Raw genomic sequence first — 23,516 nt, forward strand, 5'->3', positions numbered from 1 at the left:
GCTAGGCTGTCCTCTTGCCAGCCGTACCACTGAAGACCATCCACCACCCATGCAGGAGCTCGTAAATGTGATGCAGGGCATGATGCGAGAGCCAAGCCCTGCATCTAAAATTCTGTATTTTAATATTTATATCCACCAATTTTAATTGTATACTGAATAATGTTTTAATGTTTTTATAATGTTTTTATTGTTTTTAATCTTTATGTAAAAATCGTATGTTGTTATACCGCCCTGAGCCTGTCTGACGGGGAGGATGGTCTAGAAGTGTAATAAAATAAATAAATAATAAATAACATATGATGGAACTTACATGCAGTGCTATTGAAGCGTTCACTCATAGAACACTTGGTAGTTAAAATTGTCGGACTTGATTTGGAAGTTGTACGCTCCAGCCTTCCGTTGGTATCGGAAAACCAAAAGACCTGCTATTCCCAGTGCAAGAACAAATACACCAATGACAATAAGGACTATATAGCCTACTCCTAAGCCAGGCTTCTTTTCTTCATTTGAATCAGCTAAAATACAAGAAATAAAAAGCTATCTCAGAATAGAATTCAAGTGTGCAGTTTATGTAAAACTTGATCAGATACGGAGATTACAACCAATCTAAACTACACAATTATATGGATAAGCCCATCTTCACCTTAATTGTTCTGCATTTCACCAGCAATCAAAAACCAGAATTTGAAAGAGACAGAAAGTATGTATATCATTTTTTGGTGTTAGTTTTAGGCATTGCCATGACCCATTACTCACAGGACACCAGGAGAATGATTTGGTGGGCTGACAGAGAGCAGTCCTAAGTCTACTCAAAATCCTATTCAGGTATGTTTCATGGTGGTTACTCCCAGGAAAACATTTTTCTGATTGCACTAATAGTCTATGAAGTTTAATCCTAGCTTCTTGCATTATCTGTCCCCTCCCCATTACCTTACAACTGCCCACTCTGCTCCTTACTGAGAAGAAAGCCTTGCCAAGGTCACTGCTGCCTTGTAATTATTTAAATTAAATTACTATTGTGCACCAAACCAAGTTAGCAATCATATTTTTAAAGCCCCTAAATTCATTTTTTTCAATATTATCTGGAAATACTGCAGCCCAAGCTCTGCTCACGACCTGAGTTTGATCCTGGCAGAAGCCAGGTTCAGGTAGCCATTTCAAGGTTGACTCAGCCTTCCAGCCTTCCGAGGTCGGTAAAATAAGTACCCAGTTTCCTGGGGGTAAAGCAGGGCTTTTTTTCAGCTGGAACACGGTGGAACGGAGTTCCGGAACCTCTTGAAAATGGTCACATGGGCTGGTGGCCCCGCCCCCTGATCTCTAGACAGAGGGGGGTTGAGATTGCCCTCTGCGCCGTGTGGCACAGAGGGCAATCTCAACTCCCCTCTGTCTGGAGATCAGGGGGCGGGGCCACCAGCCCATGTGATCATTTTCTCCAAGGGCAAGCCACTGAGTTTCACCACCTCTTTTCCCAGAAAAAAGCCCTGGGGTAAAGTGTAGATGACTGGGGAAGGCAATGGCAAACCACCCTGTAAAAAGTCTGCCAATGCAATGTCCCCCCATGGGTCAGTAATGACTCAGTGCTTGCACGGGGGACTACCTTTACCTTTACTCAACTAATGCAGACACAGCCACACTGTTCCACTTCCCATGGCTGGGGAAGTACAGGAATGTGTTCTGGCTGCTGAGATTGTATTCCACCACCACCTTGACTTGGAAAGAGAGGGCCCAAATTGCAGGCAAACAAAGTGTAGCACTTTATATTCCTGATATAGCAATTCAAATAGCATGCTATGGCTATTATTTTTGCAGCCATCTATCAAAAAGGCTAGCCAAGGCTTGATTACCCGTGAACCGTTCTGTTGCCTTGGTTCTCAACTGCCTCATGGCATCATTAATGTCATTACCCTGGCTTCCAGCTATCTTAACATTAACTCTCATCTGTTGGTGTCCCTTTTGTGATTCTTACTGATTACTCACCGTCAAATTTGCGCAGAGGCCCCCAAGATGCACGGGGCATGGCAATAGTTTCCCCAGATCTCCAAGAGCGAAGACCATTGCAGTTCTGTAAGAATTGTTTGTTCAAATCAAAGGTTTGCATCAATATAAAACATTAAGCATAAGGTTGCTAATCTACTCCTATAGAATAATTTATACTATGAATTCGCATGGTCTTCATTTGAATCAGGAACCACTCAAAATCCTATAGCTCCTCTTCTTTCATCACAGCCCATTCCTATAAACTCTTGAAATGGATGCTAGGCTTCTATTGCCAGCTCAAGGGGACATCTCTTCTATTTGTTTCAAGATACCTCCACCCAAGGGCTGAAGCAACAGTAGCCACCATCATGCAATAATGGGAAAGGGAGAGCAGTGACAACTTTTGTTTCATCCTAAACACCATGAAAGCTACAGCAACTGAAGTGTGGGAGAGGATCAGACTGCTCTAACATTTTCTGCTTGAAAAAACATCTAAATCCAAAAACTGTGAATACTTACTACTGAAGCTATTACTGAACAGACTTGGACTCTAACTCTAAACTGAAAGCAAGTCCTATTAATTTCAGTAGAAATTCTCAGAGACAGATTTGAAAAGTGCATGAAGATCACCTAATTCTAACCCCATCACTAGGGTTGCGAGGTCACACCTGGCAACCAAGTGAAAGGTTGGGAGGGCTGGGATATCACCATGTCACGTCCAAATACAATGCAAGTGACAACAGCAGCTCTAGGAATAACTTCAGCTCTATGGTAAAACTCTATGGCAGTTTCTAGAGCTACCATTGTCACGTGCCAGTGATTACACAGGAGCCTTTCCCCCCTTCATTCAAAGGCTAAAGAGTTTGCCCACCGTAAGCCAGCAAATGATAAGCCTACCCATCACACATCATAGCAAGCATCTTCTCAATTTTGTACTACCACTGCTGGAGAAAGTGGTAGAAGCTGATTAAGAAGACACAAGCAACTGAATGCACAAATGTGCTTGGAATGAAGAAGACCTTCTCCTAGTAAAGACACCGGGATGAAGCCATTTTAAATTACAGTATTCTAGTTTAACAGATTAAGGGATTGCAGTCTTGTACCCTGGATCTTCTGTTTAATAAAAATATATATTTATGTTCCATTCTACTTCTAGTATGCAGCCTAGCACTTTTAAACTGGTGTATGTTTTAAAAAATCAGAAGAATGTATACGCATTTTAATGGTTTGTTATAATTTTGTTCCCCCTCCCACCCCCGAGTTTCCAATACAGCGCATAGAAAGGAAGAGGAAACACCTTACCGTCTTGCAAGTGCTTCCCAGGTTTTCCACACAAATATGGATTTTACAATGTAAGTAAACTACAGAGTTGTTGACAAAGGAGAAGATTTTCAGCTTAAATTGTGCTTTGCTAGAGATCCCATTTGCAGTAATAGCAGTGTGTGTGTTTGGAACTGGACAGCTGAAAAGAGAAACAAATCAATAGAACAACTATTCAGTTCATACATGTACGCTCTCAAGGGCCCTTCATGCATCTTTTTAGGGGATACAGTGGGTTTGAGAAGGAAGACAGCTAAGATCCCTTCTGCAAGCTTCCCTCCACTTGTAGATGTTTAAATACAGTCCGATGAATGTTTTTTAAAACGTTGAACACTTAGCATTTCTATAGCCCTTTTGACTGCTCAAACAACTTCATCTACATTATCTCAACATTTAAGGTAGATCAAAGAATTAGCCTGACATTTCAGATAGGGAGCATATGCTGAGAGAAAGCACCTTGACTGAAGACTACCTAAACAGATTAAGTTTTATCTTTCAAGACTGTGGTCGCAACCTGTATAAGAGTACAACTATTAAATAAGCAAATATCAGTTATTAAAGCAGAGCTGGTTTTTCTGTCATCTGATTTTTTGTACTTGTGTATTAAGAAATTACAGACTAGCTCACATGAAAAAAAATCACACACATACACCTTGCACTGACTGCATGCACTGTACCTGCTATGAATAAAAGGAAATGACATAAGATCCATTGAGTTATTAGTTGGAGTTGCCCAGCATTCACTGACAACCACCTTGAGCTTGCTGTCCTCTTTCCGAATTCCCACTTCAATCATTATGTCATCACTAGCAGAGACGCTGAAGTTTTTGGGAATTGGAGAATTTCCAATGAAGAGCTGCATTTCGGTTAAGAAGTGCCCTGATCCATGTAAATCTTCAATAGTGGTATAAACCCTGCAAGCAAATTCATCCATTTTAAAATGCATGGAAGAAAGGGTTTGTTTTTTTTACAAGATAGGTTCCATGTGCATGATAGTGCCTGAAAGAAGGCTTGATCTCCAATACGACTTTTCAAAATAATGACTTTTATGGTGTTTCGTATTTTTATTAAGTTTTACTTTATAAGCTGCCTGGAGCAGATTCTCTGGAGAAGCAACATAGAAATGTTCTAAATAAGTAAGAGGACAGTATCTTGCTCTACTCCAGGCTAAGTTATTTTAAAGACAGTAATATATGGATATCTGGAGGTAGTGTCTACCATCAAAGGGAGAAAGTGCTTAGCTATAGAAATGGTATCTTCTTGATCACCTTCATCACCAAATTAAAAGGCCCCTATTTCTCTTCCCTCTTCTACTTTATTTAATGTGACTGGCCTTTACTCTCTTTCTTATTTCTCTTTGCCCCCTAAAATTCTATTCTTTCTATAATCTTTCAGTACTGAAAATTTGTACTTGGATAGATGCCCGTCAACTTTGAAGGGGTGTGTAAGTAAAAATTGATACACACCCTTGACAATATTTGAATACAATGTGCAATCCAAATTAGTTTAAAAGACAATCATCCAATATTATCAGTGTGAGCCCTCCTAACTTGATGAGAGTCTTGTGAATTTTGTACCTATGAGTCTCTCTAGATGAGACATCTGACATGTGAAGAATATGTGTTGGGAGATGCAATGTTAGCCAGGAAGGATAGTTTAAAAACACAGAGCCAGTGGCAGAGTAAAGGCTTTGCTATACACTGGAGCTGTGTGAAGGGGCTGTGAAATGCCAGAAGGGAAACTTCAGCTCATTATAATCTCTCCAGGTCCAAGCCTGGCTCTGGAAGGCATCTTCAGCCCATTTCCATTCCTCGCTGCCCTCTGGTTGCGATCCCACTCAATTTTAGACTGGAGTGGTGAAATTGACAGAGCCTTCAGGGAAGTGAAGATGAAATTAACAAAGCCTCTGAGGTGCAATCTCTGCTGGCTCTGTCTTTTTAAATTACACTTCTCAGCTAACAATGACTCTCTCTGCACTTGACAAACATGCCCCAAGGCAGCTCGTGTAGAGAGACTCTCAGTTACAATAGGTAAAATGAGAACTAGTGCCAACCATCCTGTCCAGTCCTCCTTTCTCTAACAGTGATCACTGGGACTATATTTGCTGCCATTCTATAATATATATGCAGGGATAAAAACCAATAGGTTCTTAGATTTCATTTACCCCTCCGGAGTATATCCAGATGAAATCAAGAGGTCATTCTGAAACACACAACGAACTGGGCTAGCAATCTTTAAGTGATGAATGACCCCCAGAGAAGACATATCATTCCGTAGAATTGTTTTCACGATGGTATGTGTTTTGTTCTGGAAAATAAATTCAGCAAAAAAATTAAGGGTTGGATCCAGACAGCTTTTCATTTAATCTCATCTACTTCTCTTTTGTATTACAATCGCAGTCTTTCATCCATGCAGATCTCCATGACCCAGTAAAGCCTATTTCATAGTCCCTCCTTTTCACTAGTGGACAAGCTGGCTTAATCCAACCCAGCTAAGTATCAAGCTAAATGAGAAGCCGGGCATAGGTTCAAACCCATGGCTGGTGGTGCAATTTTACCTGGGAACTCTAGTTTTCCAAGACAGAGCTGCACACTGGGGGATGAGGGAGGGATTTTCTTGCAGCTCTCCACCTGGCCACCACTGCCTTTCACAGTGGCTCGACTGACTCCCCCCCCCCCGCTCCATCTGCTTGACTGCCTACCTCTCTCCCCCCACCCCTTGCACTCTGGGTAGCAGTACAGGCCATTGCATGCCATCATCTTCCTCCTGCTTTCACTTCCTTCCCCTGCTCTCTGAGTGGCTGCACACCCACACTCCCAGAGGGAGCAGAAGCAGGAGGAAGGTGGTGGCACACAATGGCCTGCACTGCCATCCAGAATGGAGAGGGGAAAGAGGGAGGTGGGCGAGTAGCTGAGGTGGATACCTGCCAAGCAGTAGGCAGTGATGGCAGCCAAGCAGAAGGCTGTAAGCGAAACCTTCTCCCCACCCACAGCTGTCTTTGAAAACTACAGTTCCCAGGTAAAATTGCCTTACCAGCCACAGGTTTGAATCCATGCCCAACTTCTTGTTTAGCTTGACCCTCACATTTCATTTAAGTGTTAAGGATAACTTAGAGGATTTTCACACATTTGGGTTTCCCCACAGAGAAAACATGATGATTAATTATAGAACATCTTCCATATAAAGAAAGACGAAAGGAATTATATCCCTTCATCTTAGAAATGAAAATAAAATGGAAGTTGAACTGAAGTTGAAATAGAATTGAAATAAAATCAGCAATAAATAAGAAAAAAAACAGAAAGGGCAATTGGTTGCCCTTTCACTTTAAGACAACAAGGAGATATTTTTGTACACTATGAAGAATTTATCAATTAATTTGCTACTATAAAGACTAATCATTGACTGTAAAGAATGACATTTTAAAAGGATAGACTGATTGAAGGAAGATGGGAAAGGTGCTCAGTTCATCAGTCATAGTCCACAGAGTGACCTAAACAGGGAGCACTTAGGTAAGAAGAGCTGGTGTCAGGTCTGCTGCCCACAGTCCTTCCATATTGCTTGCTGTACTTTTCCAGTAATATTTTCTGTATGTGTATTAGCAGGAGCAGCCTGGTTCCCGAGACAGCCTTATCTGAGATGGCTCACCACAGTGGCCTTAGGACAGTTCCTTTCACTTTCCCACCTTCTGTACCAGCTGGGTAGACACCGAGGGTGGGGGATGGTTTAGAGGGTTTGCTATACTGTAGCAAGCCCTTAATACGTCATTCTCAACAAGAGATCTATGTACAGCCAGAAGCTTGCTTTAGCCTTTGGATAACCTATGGACACTTGTACTTTCTGAATATACAATCTCTCAATAAAGAACCTTTGACTCAAGAGACCTTGGATTTCTTGCTGCAAGGGGTGGGAGACGAAATCAGAGTATCCTGCTTTCCATAGACTGACAGCTGGCAATGGCACGCAAGACAATAATATATCCTGGTGTTGGTATAAATTTCCTGAAGCTTCACTTTTGCCCGTTGCTAGGGACAGGGTTAGTGGTTGACTACATCCTTGACCACGATACAGCAGGACTATCTTTGTGATTATGGATGAACCTATACTGCAGCCCAACACCAAAAGTGATGCGGAGCTGTTCATATATAACTACGTATTAATTTCAGTCATTCACTTGCAGTGCAGAGGATGAAGCCCAACATTGACCACGCTGCACTTTTTAGTGAATCATACAACCCTTAGCTTGTGGTGGCCCCTTGGAATTCCTGCACCATTATGTGGCCACAAATTTGAACACAATACTACAAAAGATGAAAAAAAATACGTTTGTAGCAGTATGAAAAAGGCTCAAAATATACATGTGGCACTGCCTGCAAATGACCATATTGTGGGAGCCATCATGAGTCATCAGTATTCCTTGGAAGTTGAGGCAATTGACTTTGAGAAGAAATAGATGGCTATGGCTACTAAAATTAGCAAAGCAATAAAATCAGGGAGCTGTGTATAACTTACTGTGTGTACTTCAGTTCCACATTCATTCCACCCAGTTCGAAGGATAACATGACTGGAATTGCTGAAGCTTACATTGCAGCGAGGATCTCCCAGGTACAGAGAGGATTCTGGGATAGCTTCTTGCTGCAGAAAGAGTTTCTGAATGGCAATGACAACTTTTTCAATCTCACATACCACTCGAACTACATTCTGAATGGGAATCTCCTGCGTAGGTTTAGTGACTGGTAAGGATGAGAATTGGGCCGAACTATGGACATTCAGTGTTGGTTGTGTAGGTACTTCAGGAACCACAGTACTGGTGGTTGTATTTGCCAAAGTTTTTGAAGAATCTTCTTTAGCAGATGAAAGCATATTGGTAGAAGTATTTGAATATATCCAAGGCATAAATGTGCTGTTCCAGTGTGTTTTGTGTGTATCTGCAGCATCACAGACAAAAAAAAGAGTAAAGTAGAACACTTTAATCAGTAATTGGAGGAAATGAATTTTAACTGACGATATACCAACTTGATGATCAAAAGCAGTCCTTTTGAGGACTGAAATATTTTTCCCAACCTCCTAAATTAAAACATTCTCTTCTTCGGGGTTTTGCTTGCTGCCATTATTGGCTTATCTGCCGCTGCTTCAATAGTGCCATTTTTTCTTATTATCCTTGCATCTTTTTCCATTATTAGTCAGATGAGCAATCTCAACCAATAGTGTGTCATACACTGGTCCAGTGATGAGCAAGCAGAAAGAAAAATATAAGTTGCACAGTTCTGGTGGTTCAAGCAATAGTGCAAGGACAATACACAGAACAAATATAATTTTTAACAAAATAACTATTTGCATATGGAGCAATGGAATGTGGAACAGATACTTCATATGGTTTTGTTTATGAAATTGTATCAGAAGAAATATCTGTCACTAAGTCTTGCACATAATAAAAAAGTAAACAGATTTATTTATGTCATTTATACTCCACCTTTCTCACTGAAACTCAAGGTGGATTGATTTCACTTAGCACAAACAGGCAGTAAGGAATAATTTTAGTGTTTCTGCTTGTGCTAAAAGGATGTAAGAATATGCAGAAATCGACTTCCGGTTTGGGATTCATGAAGGTCTAACGCAGCTCAGTGAGCTGGGCTGTCCGTGCCGCTGTTTGTGGAGGCTGGAGGGGCGCAGACTGCCCGCAGCCCCCTGTTCTCAGGCGGAGAACAGGCAAGTACGCTCAAGAACCTGAGGGCGCGTTGATCTCGGGTGTGAGGGGCGTTCTACACAACGAGCCCCCTTCCACTCTTGAGGTCCCACCTGAAGAAAGGTTGCCAAAATCTCTGCAGCGGCTCTGGAGTCATTTTCTGGCATAAGACCTACATGCCCAAGCTTCAGCAAATCAAAAAGGGAATCTTAAGTGATTGGACAATTGAAGCAGTGATTACAACCCAAGAGAAACGTCTAAGAAGGTAAAGATTGCTATCTCTCAATATGGGACAGATTATAAAAAGGAATAAAGAGATAAAGACGATTTAAAAACTGCAAGAGACTTGTTATATATAGGAGAGAATTCCGGCAAGTTAAATTTTTAAAAAGTGACATTGGAAAGAGAAATAAACGCGGAAAATTGATTATTGTTTACATACTGGATTTTATGTGAATAAAAAGAAGTCAAAAATAATATGTAAGAATATGACTAAACAGAAGCAGCAAGAACTAATGGTGACAACGGACAGTGAGGTAACTAACAAAGTAAAATATCTGGGTATCGAACTGACTGCGAAAAACATAGACTTATTCAAAAACAACTATGAGAAATTGTGGATACAAATAGAGAGAGACTTGATAAAATGGAATAAATTGAATTTATCATGGTTGGGAAGAATAGCAGCAGTAAAGATGAATTTTTTACCGCGTGTAATGTTCTTGTTGCAAACAATTCCAATTATTCGAGACTCAAAACAATTTGACAAATGGCAAAGGAAAATCTCAGACTTTGTGTGGGCAGGCAAGAAACCACATGTGAAAATGAAAGTATTACAGGATGCGAAGGAAAGAGGTGGCTTGCAACTGCCCAATATAAGACTATATTATGAAGCAATATGTCTGGTATGGCTAAAAGATTGGATAACATTAAAAAACCGTAAATTGCTGGCCTTGGAGGGACATAAAAAAATATTTGGATGGCATGCATACATGTGGTACGATAAAGTAAAAGCGGATTCGATGTTCTTGCACCATTACATTCGGAGAAGCCTCTTCACAGTCTGGAAAAAATACAAGGTTTATATGGAAGATGGAATTCCTTCATGGGTGGTTCTGTATGAAGTAATAGATCCGAGAACTGTCGATAATGAGCAGCAATGTCTAACCTACAAGGAGATAACACGTACAACATTCAATGCTAAGAATAAAAACAGAAGAAGAGCTGTCTCCTTGTTATGGATGGTTTCAATACAGGCAGATCAGAGATCTTTACAATTCGGACTGCTTAAAAGGAAGTATAAGAATGGAAAATTCCGAACTAGAAGAAGTGATGCTACAAGAAGGCAAGAAAGAAATATCTAAGATTTATAAATTACTTCTGAAATGGCATACGGAGGATGAAACAGTTAAAATCCAGATGGTGAAGTGGGCAATAAACTTTCACAAAGAAATAACAATGGAGGCGTGGGAACACCTGTGGAAAAATACAATGAAGATTTCAACTTGTACAAATATTAAAGAGAATGTATATAAAATGATTTACAGATGGTACTTAACACCAAAGAAAATAGCGCTAGGGAATACAAATATGTCAGACAAATGCTGGAAATGCAAAAAGCATGAAGGATCACTGTATCATATGTGGTGGACTTGTGAGGTAGCCAAGCAATACTAGGGAGAAATAATTGAAGTAATCAATGAGATTTTACAAATCCAAATAAATAAGAACCCAGAATTGTTGCTACTGAATTTGGGAATGGAAGTTGTTCCAATGCAGTATAGAACATCGTTATTCTATATGACTGCAGCAGTAAGACTTTTGTATGCGCAGAAGTGGAAAGTACAAGAAATACCAACCATAGAAGACTGGATTTATAAATTGCTGTATGTGGCAGAAATGGACAAAATGACAAGGAAACGTAAAGATCTTGACCTAGGACAATATATTGCTGATTGGGGGAAACTGAAACAATACTTAGAGAAAAAATGGGATGTGAAAGGAGAACTGTGGCAGTTTGAGAATTTCTAACGTGTGATGTTGTAAATAGAAGAGAGAAGTGACTTTACCATCAAGGGGGAAATTTAATTATTAGAATCTAAGCTAGTATTATGTTTAAGAAAATCTGATTTAGAACATACAGTTTAACAAAGGAAGAGTAAAACGGATATATTAGAGGATGCATACTATATATTATATACAACGTACTATGGTGTATGGTGTTAGTACATCATACAGTATACTATATTGGGCTGTTTTGTTATGTTATATTATAATGTATGCTATGCTATATTGTATGGTATAGTATACAAAAAAATACTATATTGATAGTATATTTGATAGAGTATATGTATAAAAGAACTAGAATATGCTTAGAGTAAGAGATATTATGATATATGTGTTGTAGAAAAATACAAGTGAAATAGAGCTAAGTAAGGGGGTAAGGGTTGGAAAGCTGTTGGAAGTCAATAGGGAGGGGGGAGGAAAAGGGTGGGGATTAGAATAAATGAGATATAAGGGGAATGTATGTATTAAATTGGAAATTTAAACTCACCAATAAATTTTTTTTTAAAAAAAAGAATATGCAGAAATCTTCTGTGGGATTGGCTCTTGACTTCGGAAAGTCATGACCTGATATTTGGATGGCATGTTTATTTGTGGTATGATAAAGTAAAGGTCAACATAGACTTTAAAAATCATTATATAAGGAGACCCATCTTGAGAATTTGGAACAAATATAAACTGAGACTATCACAGAATACACTGCCTTGAATTTCAACACAGGAAGCTTTTTATAGAGGTGAAATGACAACTGAACAGAGATGGTCGATGTACAGAGAATTATTAGAGTTCCCACGAGGAGACTATAAATTGAAGTCAAGGGAAGATCTAATAGCTAAAGGTTATAAATGCCAATGGTTCTTCTATGCACAATTACTAGAAAGGTTTAAATCAGATAAAAAATTATGAGGCTTTGATTATAAGACAGTTTGAAAAAGAGCTTTGTACAAATGATGAACATGTTATTTCCAAAATGTACAAACTTTTATTGAAATTTGAAAAGGAAGAAGAATGTGTAAAAGACTGTATGGGATAATGGGCTAAAATTATGGGTATAATATACAAATGGACCTGTGGGAAAATATGTGGGTAAAAGGGGCTCAATTTCCCTTTGAGTTCCACACTTAAAGAAAATTTTTACAAAATGATGTATCAGTGGTATATGTCTCCTAATAAATTAGCAAAAATGAGTAAAAGTATGTCAAATAAATGTTGGAAATGTGAGCAAGATGAAGGAACATTTTATCATATTTTGTGGACTTGCCCCAAAGCAAAAAAAAATTTGATCACAAATTCATATGATAATACAGAAAATTTTGAAGATCAATATACTATTTAAACCAAAGCCTTTTTGTTGGGACTAATGGACAAACAGTTGGAAAATAAACATGGTGTCCTATTTCTATACGTGACAACGGCGGCTAGGCTTTTATATGTGCAAAAATGGAAAAGTACAGTATTGCCTTCAATGGATGACTGGATTGTGAAAATGTTGGAGTTAGCAGAGATGGCTAAACTTACAGCTTTGATCAGAGATAAAACGTTGTTTATTTTAATGGTTAAATGGAAACCCCTTATTGATTTTCTGCGTGAGAAAAAAAAACCTGATGATTTGCGGATTTGATTTCTAAGAAGATAAATTTGGGGAAAATAAATAGAAGGGGGCAATAAAGAAAAAGTAAATTCTGGAGGTATCAAAACTATAACTACATTGTTTGTAAAGATCTGATAGGTGTTGTAGAAAAAAATTGAAAATGATATATTATTGGGGGGGCAATAAAGAAAAGGTAAATTCTGGAGGTATTGTTTGTACATTGTTTGTAAAGATATGATTGTTTGTAAAGATATGATAGGTGTTGTAGAGAAAAATACATACATTGTTGTAGAAATATAGGCATATAACCATAATAATCAAAGAATTTAAGAGGCATAGGGGGAGGACTACTTTTCCTGGGTAACAATTCCATGGGTTTTATCGACTTTTCCTCCAAGAACTGCAGCATAATAGAGGAGTTATATGGCCATTTCTAAATACACTTTTCAGTTACGTATATCTTTGGGAACCCTATTCCAGTCTTGTGAATGGTTTGAAGTTGTGGAGCGACTCATGACATCAAAAAACCAAAAACTAAGACATCAAAACATGACATCTTGATGGAGACACAACATGCATATTTTCTGAGACTAGGATTCACATAGGTAAAAAAGGTAAAGCACCAAGTCATTACTGACCCAAAGGGCAATGCAAACTACCCCGTAACAAAAGTCTGCCAAGAAAACGTCGTGATGCGACGTCCCCGTATGGGTCACATAGGTAGTCAGTATGAAAAGCTGTCAGGGCTTGAACGGATTGTGGGAAACCTTTTCAGAAAACCAGGACCAGTAATTAATTGTATAAATAAGGACCCCTCATGGATGAATACGTGTTTGAGAAAAAGTTCTAAGGACATTAGGGAACCTGGAATTTCGGAGTCAGATGGAATTAGAATATTGTTGGAAAACTGGAATGCACATATTCAAAGAAAACTGAACAAAAAAAAAGCATCCCAAACAGCAAAAAAAATGCAAATGCCCCACTATTGGTCAAGTAAGAATCTGCTGTTCTGTTCCTTATAGTTTATAACATACTGTGCCAATGCAGAAGCAATGTATAACTATTATCATATTTCTTCAAACTATACTATAATCCCACCCATAGTAAATACAATCGAATGGTTTCATGGATATAAGAAAAGCAGAAATGCAACGAAGAGAATATAAATAGTGCAACATTGCCTTCACAGTTTCTCCCAGGTCTCTCAGCATTTACATTGGAAAATCCTTCTTTGCAGTTGCATTCATAAGATCCATAAGTGTTACTGCAATATGCATTAGGAGAGCAATCCGTTTCTTCTTTGTCACACTCATCAAAATCTGTTTTTTAATTTAAAAAGAGAGTACAATTATGCTTTAGAGTCATCATAATCGTTTAGCAGACTGGCATTTCTTCTGGTACCTGGTACTTTCATCAAGTTTTCCTACATGTAATATAGTTGTACAATTAACAATACCAAGTAGGTTGCTCTGGGAAGGAATCATGAGTTACACTTCTCTATTGTACTTTGCTACTCCCAGATTTCTCCAAAATATGCCCATTTTAGGCTCTAACCTCAAGAGCTTCAGCCTCTTGAACAGGCAAGGATTTAAACATATCCAAGACAATGCCAAGGAGACACATGGTAAGCATGATTCCTATAGTTGTAGCTCCAAGGCAATAAACAAAGTGCTGTCCAATGTCAAACACTGTAGCTAGTTTTCATTCAGTACTAACCATATATTTCATTCTATGAGATTTAGCTGAGCTTTCTTTTAGCAAAAAACCCCCTACAGGATCCATTCAGTTATCACATTTATAGATGATCTTTCAGAATGCTAGTCCAGCTCAATCATTTTGCAAAGTTTGAGAAAAGAGATCTATATAAATTATAACTTACCATGTATGGAGAGACTGCTGTTATCAATTATGAAACAGTGGCTGTGTTGAAAAGCATCAAGAAAAGAACAAGAAACATTGCTTGCATCCATGTCTGTAGCTACGAGGAAATCAAAGTTTACCACTATACTTCCATTAGAAATACTTGTTAAAAACAGTTTAATTGCCCCGGCATCCATTTGTTGAAGAATGTAAAAGGGCAGATGGGTACGGACCTGTTATTAAAACAAAATGCATGTAAATAGGTGTACTGCTAATTATTTCAGTTGTACTCTTTGATTCACACTGAGTAAATAATTCAGCTCATGAAATACTGGGGCTAGCTTCATACTTGGACCAAAGATTACAGAAAAGATGGGATTATTCTACATGAGGCAAATAAGATAACCTGCAATCCTTTCTGCAAGAACTCTTTGTGTGGCTGGAGTAGGAAAGTTATTTTTTAATTTAAACCCTATCAGAGAAAAGTAGGACTAGAAGATTAAAATGAAGAGCTTGAAGGCTGCTTCACATAGGCATGTATATCCCTTTGTATCGCATCATTTGACAACTTTCAGCTATGATGTTTCTAGAGGATGCACAAAAACTAATTTCTGCTCTTTGATTTTATACTTGCAAACCAACAGCTGATGATTGTGTACATGTGAACTCACTCTCATAAACTTGCCACAGATTATCCTTCTACTTAAGCCTCAATTTCAAAATTATACTAGGCACATTAAATATACAGTTACATCCATTAAACAGTATTGTCTGATTACTGGAAACAGACCTATCACAATGCTTTGGCCTACAGTGACACCATATGGGCCTTTGACATTTTTTTTTCATGTACTTCAATGACTGCAGACTTTTCAATAATGGGAGATAGTTAAGAGATGGTCTCTTGATAGATTTGGTTCTGAATGATGGTCAGCTGAGGGGAGGAGGCAGGTGGTTACGTGTGTGAAATAAGAGTACTCTGAATTTGGAAGAGAGAGAAGCAGCCTGAGGGCAAGCTGTGTTGCCTGAAGGTGAAATGCCTTAGAGCACAATGCACACTAGTAAATATGCTGGCTTCCTGAAAAGTCTCTGCGCATACCATTCTTCAGTGTTTTCTCCTCTGGAGAAAACCCAGAAAGCACTGTCCCTGGAACTGTCCATCTCTAGGTCATGTCCACTTTGTATAACATTGAATCTTTGTATTAACTGGATTCGTTTTCATTTTCGCAGCCATGTCGGACGCTCCTCTCGGCAGGTCCGAGAGGAAGCGGCCAAGCCGCCTGGCCGGGCGGCTGATCTGCAAAGGTTAGCCCCCAGACTCTCAGGCAGGGAGTCTGAGTCCGGGACGCGGCGGGAAGAGCCCTCTGACAGATCGAGGCAGGGGGTAAATTGCCCGTTTGTCCCTATGGAGGCCGGCAGACGAGCGCGGCACCCAGTGTGCTGCCGGGCTATGGAAAATGGCAAGGAGCAGGATTAGGCGAAAGCCTGCAAGTAAGTGAATCCCTTCTGTTACTACAAGCGCATGTGAGGAGTGGTGGGGTCTGAAGGTTAGAAGACTCGGATTTTTCCCCCCTCATAGAGTCTCGGAAGATTGGCGGTTCCCCCCCCCCTAAAATGGCAGCGAAAAAGCAGAGTCCTTCTCTTGGCAAGTCAGTTACGGCGGCCTTGCAGAGGGGCGAGACGCTTGAGGAACTGGTTAAAAGAGCAGTTATGGAAGCCATAAAACCCTTTGTTGACAAGCTGAATGAAACAGATCAAAGGGTGGGCTTAATTGAAAGCGATGTGAAAGCCATTAAAGAAGCAGCGGGGGGGGGGCAGAGAAGTCTGCCCAGGAAAGTGCGTCACTTACGAGAGCAGCGAACAGGGAATTAAAGTTGGTGGAAAACCAGCTGATCGGACTGCAAGTGGAGCGAACACAAGCCATTTTGCGTCTCCAGAATGTTAAAGAGGAGGAAAAAGAGGATTTATGGGATCTCGCCTCGGAACTTTTAGCGACACCCGCGAGGGCAACTAAAGAAGAAGTGAAAAGCGCCATTTTGGGAGTCCGTCGGGCATCTTCAAAATATGCAATGAAGCGGCAGCTGCCTCGCGAGATTGTTATCGAGTTTTCATCTAGGAGGGTCCGGGACAGTATCCTATATAATTCATACAATGCGGAATTGGACTTTCTGGGAAATAAAGTTAAGATATTGAAGGACGTTCCATTTTTAGTGCGGAAGAAAAGATTTAAGTACAAGATGTTGGCAGCTCTTTTGAGGGAACGGGATATAAAGTACAAATGGCTACTCCCGGAAGGAATCGGGTTTAGTTATAAAGATAAAGCTTACAAGATTAATTCGGAAGATCAGCTAAGGGATTTTGTGGATAAAAATTCAGAATTTGGACCAGACACCAAGCAAAAAGAAGAGGATCCGAAGCTTGAAGGGAGGGGGGAGGCAATGAGCGCTCCGGCGGTAGCTGCGTAGAGGGAATTGCGCCCGAGGCCCAGGGGAGGGGAAAAGATTTAATTTGAACTGTAATTTGTAATTTGTATGATCAACCACTCCGTCACTATTTTATTAAGCTATTTTTTACTATGGCAGTATGAAGGGAAAGCATTGAAATGTAGTGTTTAGTGTTTGTAGGTCACCTTCCCCTTTTTTCCACCCCTCCTTCCCTTTCTCTTTTTTCTCCCTTTTTTCCCATCCCTTGTGCTATTGTAGTCTTTTGTAGTTACTGTCTTGTAGGTTATGTATGTATGTAGTAGTTTTGTATGTTAGACATTGAAAAATAAAAAATATTATAAAAAAATTAAAAAAAGAATCTTTGTATTAACTTACCTCAGTGAGAAACATCTGTGTAAAATTTTGGTACTCTTCACTACTTGAATTGCTGAACCCTGAACTATAGTTGATATTTGTTATCCTGACTGTTCCACTAAATTTCTGGGCAGCTGCAAGATTGAAAAATACAGCATTAGTTGGAAGTCAGACTACAATCTGATCAGAGCTTTCAAATAAATAGTAACTGCTGTCTCTAAATCTTCTAATGGAAAAATAGGATTTAAAAGAACATTCAAAGAAGAGAACAAAAAAAATAATGTTGTGCCAAGTCAAATATAAATACTGTTTGTATCAAGATGTATCAAGTCAAATATAAATGCTGTTTGTATCAAGATGTTCTGAATTCATGGATGAGGAAGGAGATGTCTATAAATATGGTGGGTTTGCGGGCCCAGCTTGATACGGCCAGGGTTTACTAAGCAGAATAAACATGCTGACGCTTGTTTGGAGAAAATAAACTACAATTTTATTGATTACAGAATAAAGGAGCCATGGCAGTGTAGGGCACAGATCCCAACATCGGCAGACCCACCTGCCAACTGATGAATCCTCACCCTATCAGCCTGCCTGCTGAAAGGGGACACCACGGGATGACGGATGAGGGAGCCACACTGGGCGGTAGCCTCTGCGTTGTCCCCCGTCACCTGAATGCAGGCTTGTTCTGTCAGCCCCCTGAGCTGGGCTTACCACTGCCAAGCCTGGTCCAAGACCCCTTATGGGGATCCCCATCTATGGGGAAACAGTGCACACAGGCCCTGTTCCCCCCTCCCCAAGGGATCAGTGCCCAATGCCTAAACCGCCCACTGAAAGTTGTGACGATTTACCCAGCGATATCTTCCATAAAGCCCAACAATGCTTCAACTCGGAATGAACACTACACTTGTAACAGCAAGACAGCAGCTAACCCACAACAGAACCGTATAACCATACTGAACCCTCTAACTTAAATCCTGTGGAGGGTGGGTGGGGATCGCTGTTCCGGGGCCGGCCCTGTCAAATATAGAAGGCGGGAGGACCTGAGTGAAAACTTGTTCACTCAGGTTTGGCAACGGCTCCGGCCCTTGCAGCTTCCAGCTGGCTGCTCTGATTGGCTGGCTGAGAACATTCAATCTGCGCTCCCAGCCCAAGGCTGCGAGCGCGTTTCCGCATGGCCAGCATAAACGCCACTCCTGCTTGCTTCCCCCGGCCATGCAGGCCCGCAAACACTGGCCCAGGTAAGTTTGGGGCCGGGGCTTCTCAGTTTATATTCTATTCAAATTGTCTTTGACAGTAAAAAGCGTGGAGAATCACTGACATGCTGTATGCCAAAATTGGGCCTACATTTCAAAACATTTGCCTATACATAAGACCACTGACTTTTCTGTCATGGACTTTTAGGGCACAAGACAAAATGAGCTTCTTAAAAAAATTACCTGTCTTTATTTTCTGCTGTACTGGTCTACTCTTCTTTTCACAAACCTCTGTCTTAATTTTAACAGTATACAAGATTCCAAGTTCCAGTCCAGAAATAGTCAAGTTGCAGCTCCGAGCCTTAACCTCTTTTATAAGTTTTTCTCCCTCAAACAACAGAAACTGGAAAGCAGAATTCTGTGCATCATTTGTAGTCCAGACAATGTGAAAGCCGGTACTGGTTACATTGGAAAAAACAACCTTTTCAACTGGAAGAGGCACTAAGAAGAAGAGAAAGATAATTATACCTTTTAAAAAAAGGAAAACAAAGAACTACCTTTCCAAAAGATCATGCCACATTTCTAGTCCTCAAAGAATGTTTTTACAATTATACTATAGACCACTGAAAATTAAGAACATGCCAGGAAGAACTCTCCAACAATTTTTTCACAAAAAGTCAGCTGTTTAAATTTATGGCAGCTAAAGGCAAAATTAACATATTTAATAAAATATATCTAATTTCAGTATGAAAAACCTTTGTAAACTTCTTAACCTAACCTATTTGGGGAGCCTGCAGACCTTGTATATATACAGTCTACATGCAGAGAGCTTTGTGCATGGGGAGGGGTGGGATTTCCTAATAATTTATCTTCTCTCATGATTCCTCGAAGCACCCTTGTGTTCATGTATTTCCCAACTAAGACTTCCAGAATTAGAGAAAAACTCCCTTGAAAATGTTGAACTTCCACGTTATAGCAGAAAACAATGCTTTTTTTTGTCTAACAACAATGAAGCAGCAGAAACAGTTACCTGATTAATTTATTTATGTGGAATAGATAGACAGAGATATAGATAAAGATATAGATACACACACACACATACATATATATATATTTGTGCATTGGCTTATAAATTGGCTTATAAGCCGACTGCTTACAAGAAAAGTTCTGAGATAAAAGTGTACTCACTACTACAGTTTGTGGCTGAAGAGCCAGTTGTGGTAGATGCTGGTGACTGCTCCTCAGAAGCTGGCAACAATGAGCGTGATTTTTTCTCAGATGAAGAGCTTTTGTCCGTTTCCATTTTTTTATCAACGGTATGATTCAGAAATGTGGGGTGTTCTGTAACATTCAGGGCTGAAGTTGGAACTTTCCAAGAAATTCCTTCGGGTAACAGACCAGATGTGCTTGTGTTTCCTAATGAATAATTTCCATGAGCATAAACTGTGTTATTTGATACTGCAGGTAATAGTGACAAAGATGAGCTGTGCTGTTCCTGAGTAGCTGATCTCTGTTCTGCTAAGTTTTCATTTGGTGTAGTCACGCTGGCCCATTGTTCTGTTACCTGAGGTGGTGTTTCAGAGATGCTCAGACTGTTATTATTCCTTATGGATGCAGAAGTGCTGACACTCTGAAATGCTGGTACCATTGTATCAGTTGTAAATGTGTTTGACTCTTGAATGCCACTTGAGGGCAGTACAATAGGCATAGCAGCTGCCTCATTGTGCTTAGAAGTTAATGTCCTTATTTCTGATCGCGAACTGGCACTTGTCACAGGTATTCTTTCTGTAACAGGATCTACAATTTCACCTGGAGTGCGACATTGTTGCATATAATAAACAGAAAGTTTAAAATGTATCAGATTAAAACCTACTATTCATACATTTACTGTTACTGGAACTAGTGTAATGTAATTGGTTAGAGTGTCAGACTAGGATCTGGAAGACCTAGGTTTGAATCTCCGCTCTGCCATGGAAGCTTGTTTGGTGACCATGGGCCAGTCACTCAATCCCAGCCTAACCTACCTCACAGTGTTGTTATGAGCATAAAGGGGAGGAGAGGAAAATGATGTATGCTGGTTTGGGCCCCCCTTGGGAGAAAGGTGCAAATAAAATGAAGCAAATAAATAAAATTGTATCAACTGGAATCCTACTATATAAAAGAGAAAGTGTGTTCCAGATGACTCACTTCCTATCCTGGTGTGCCACCAGAGGGCGTAGCCATGGAGGAAAGCCCCAGCGAGGCAGCCAGAGGAGAGACAGGAGCAGAGCAGGTGGCAATGCTTGTCCCCCACCTTCACCTGGCTGGGATCAGGCATGGAGCAGGTGGCAATGCCTGCCCCCCTCCTTCACCCATCTGGGAACATGAGCGGAGCAGGTGGCAATGCCCACTCCCCCTTCACCCGGATAGGATCAGGAGCTAAGCAGGTGGCAATGCCTGCCTTCCTTTGCCCATCCTGGATCAGGTATGGAGCAGGTGGCAATGCCCAACACCTTTTCATGTGGCCATGATCAGGCTTGGAGCAGATGGCAATGCCCACCCACTGCCTTCACCAGCCTAGATTAGGAGTAGAGCAGGTGGCAATGCCCACCCCCCTTCACCCAGCCATTTTCAGGCACAGAGCAGACAACAATGCCCGCCTGCTGTCACCCGGCCAGAATCAGGCACAGAGCAGGAGGCAATGCCCACCCCCCTTTAGCAGCCATGATCAGGAGTGGAGCAGTTGGCAATGCCTATCTCCCTTCACCAGGCTGGGATCAGGAGTGGAGCCGGTGGCAGTGCCCATCCCCCACCTTCACTGGCTGGGATCATGAGTGGAGTATAAGGTAATGCCCAACCCCCTTCACCCAGCCAGGATCAGGCATGGAGCAGGAGTTAATACCTTCTCCTATTCACCCTACCGGGATCCAGTGCATAGCAGGTGGCAATGCTCGCCCAATGCCTTCACCCGGCAGGGATCAGGTGCAGAGTAAGTGGCAATGACCACCTCCCACCACCTAGCTAGGATCAGGCGTGGAACAGGAGTCAATGACTGCCTCCCCTTCACTTGGCTGGGATCAGTCATGGAGGAGGAGGAGGCAATGTCTGCCTGCCCACCCTCCACTTTCTAGAGCCCGTTGTATTTTTCCCCACAACCGGCTTTGTTGCTAGACAATAATAAATATGAACAAAGAACTGATGCTTTCAGTTCATGGCAAAAAAGTCCCCCTTCACTGAAACGTCTGATTGTTACCTTCACAGTTCCTCCCAGGTCTGGAGGGATTGGCATCTGTGGTTGTCCTGCATCTGCACATATATAAGCCTATTGTATTGATACATTCTGCAAAAATACAGCAGTCATTTTCTTCCCTAAGTGCACATTCATCCCAGTCTGTAAATAAAAATTCCCAAATTCAGTAAAACAACTTTTTTCAAGGTCGAACTCAACATTACACGGGAGATCAGATCTTCTGGTATTTTCTTCAGCATTAAAAACCAGGGCCGTTTCCACACGGCTTCCCTCTCTTCGTAATGTCCCAGTAGATCGCGCAAAAAACACGGAAGATCACGTTTTCTTGCGTGAGATTTGCGTGATGTCGCGTAAATCTCACAAGAGGAAATGCGATCTTCCGCGTTTTTTGCGCGATCTACCAGGACATTACGAAGAGAGAGAAGCCGTGTGGAAACGGCCCAGGCAATGCGGGATCCTGGTTGTGCAGAGGAGGAGCAGAGATTTTAAATCCATTCCTCATAGGTTGTATGAGGAATGGAGATTTTAAACTGTCATCCCAACTCCACTCCAGCCAAGTTTTCCTGAAGTCTCCATCTTAGCCTCAAGCCCCTGTCTTTTTTCTCTTCTGTGCTTAATAGCAGTTGAAGAGATCTATCATGGAAACTTTTTCTTTCCCCAGTTCCATGACTTCATTTCAAACAGCCATCCACCATCTAGTGTTAAAGAAAACATCAGGAGATCAGATCATATATTTCCATATAATATGAAGTTTGGCTCACAAATGTATTTAAAGCTATCATTAGAAAGAAATATTATTCATTTGTTTACATAGCACTATCAATGTTCATGGGGCTTTCCAGAGTACAAAAGGACCGTGACCTGAGGAGATTACAATTTAAAACTGAGACAGGGAACAGAGAAAAGGGACCAAAAGGAGGTGGAAGGAAAGAAGGCAGGGATAGGGTTGACAACCCTGAGTTGGAAAATTTCTGAAGGTTTTGGGAGGAGCCTGGAGAGGGTGGGATTTGGGAGTTTAGGGTGGGGAGGGACCTCAGCAGGGTATAATGCCATAGAGTCCATCCTCCAAAACAGCCATTTTCTCCAGGAGAACTGATCTCTGTTGTCTGTAGATAATACGTATTTCTGGGAGATCTCCAGGCCTCATCTATGTTTGGTGACCCTAGCATATATACCAGTTACATGCACTTAATCTTAGGCTGGAATAAATTTTGTTAATTTCTAAGGTGACACTGGACTCCTATTTTATTTTGTATGTAAACAGTACTAGTAGCAGATGAAAACCAAGGGTTTGTGTCAAAGGCTTCACAGAAATGGTGTGCTCTGAAGAGACATTTGCAGCAAATGGCATCATGCAGATATTTTGGGAGCTCCAGGCATAACAGACAGAAATTGAGAAAATATGGAGTCATTTGAGGAAACAAAATACCTGCAGATGGCTGAGAGTGATAGAGCTGGAGGAACAAAAGTTTGCTGATTTATTATGGTTTTCTACAAAGTGTGTGTGTGTGGGGGGATTAGATTACAGTGTGGGATAGGGTGATGGAAGGATGGATTGTTCAAGCAGTCTAAGATCCATATATTGTGCAACTTGGTATACTGCTAGCTTTGTATGTCTTTGTGGCTTAGTCAGATTTTTTCAACATTTTCATATTAGAGTGGCTTCCCAAGGTTTTATCCTGTTCTGGCCAAATTAGAAATTCTTTGGTATGTTCTACGTTCAGTGACTTCCAATAATTCCTGTACAAATCATGTTCTTTAGGGTCTCAGATCCCACCATCTGAATAAGCACAAAAAGCAG

At 40.7% G+C, this 23,516-nt stretch overlaps 1 protein-coding gene across 1 annotated transcript in view; it reads right to left on the bottom strand.

The window, feature by feature from the left end:
• Positions 1-330: 330 nt before the first annotated feature.
• UMODL1 (uromodulin like 1) overlaps positions 331-23,516 on the bottom strand; it is a 67,616-nt gene continuing 44,430 nt past the window's right edge. Inside the window, exons 10-21 of the mRNA XM_054974662.1 lie at positions 21,719-21,856; positions 19,675-20,295; positions 18,730-18,987; positions 17,315-17,427; positions 14,515-14,728; positions 13,817-13,954; positions 7,807-8,222; positions 5,462-5,604; positions 3,975-4,211; positions 3,280-3,439; positions 1,978-2,062; positions 331-515 (exon numbers count right to left, since the gene is read on the bottom strand). Of these exons, the coding sequence (XP_054830637.1) occupies positions 331-515; positions 1,978-2,062; positions 3,280-3,439; positions 3,975-4,211; positions 5,462-5,604; positions 7,807-8,222; positions 13,817-13,954; positions 14,515-14,728; positions 17,315-17,427; positions 18,730-18,987; positions 19,675-20,295; positions 21,719-21,856 (2,708 nt within the window). The remainder of the gene's footprint in view (positions 516-1,977; positions 2,063-3,279; positions 3,440-3,974; positions 4,212-5,461; positions 5,605-7,806; positions 8,223-13,816; positions 13,955-14,514; positions 14,729-17,314; positions 17,428-18,729; positions 18,988-19,674; positions 20,296-21,718; positions 21,857-23,516) is intronic.

The sequence above is a fragment of the Eublepharis macularius genome, chromosome 3, assembly GCF_028583425.1.
Source record: "Eublepharis macularius isolate TG4126 chromosome 3, MPM_Emac_v1.0, whole genome shotgun sequence".
NCBI classification, from domain to species: Eukaryota; Metazoa; Chordata; class Lepidosauria; order Squamata; family Eublepharidae; genus Eublepharis; species Eublepharis macularius.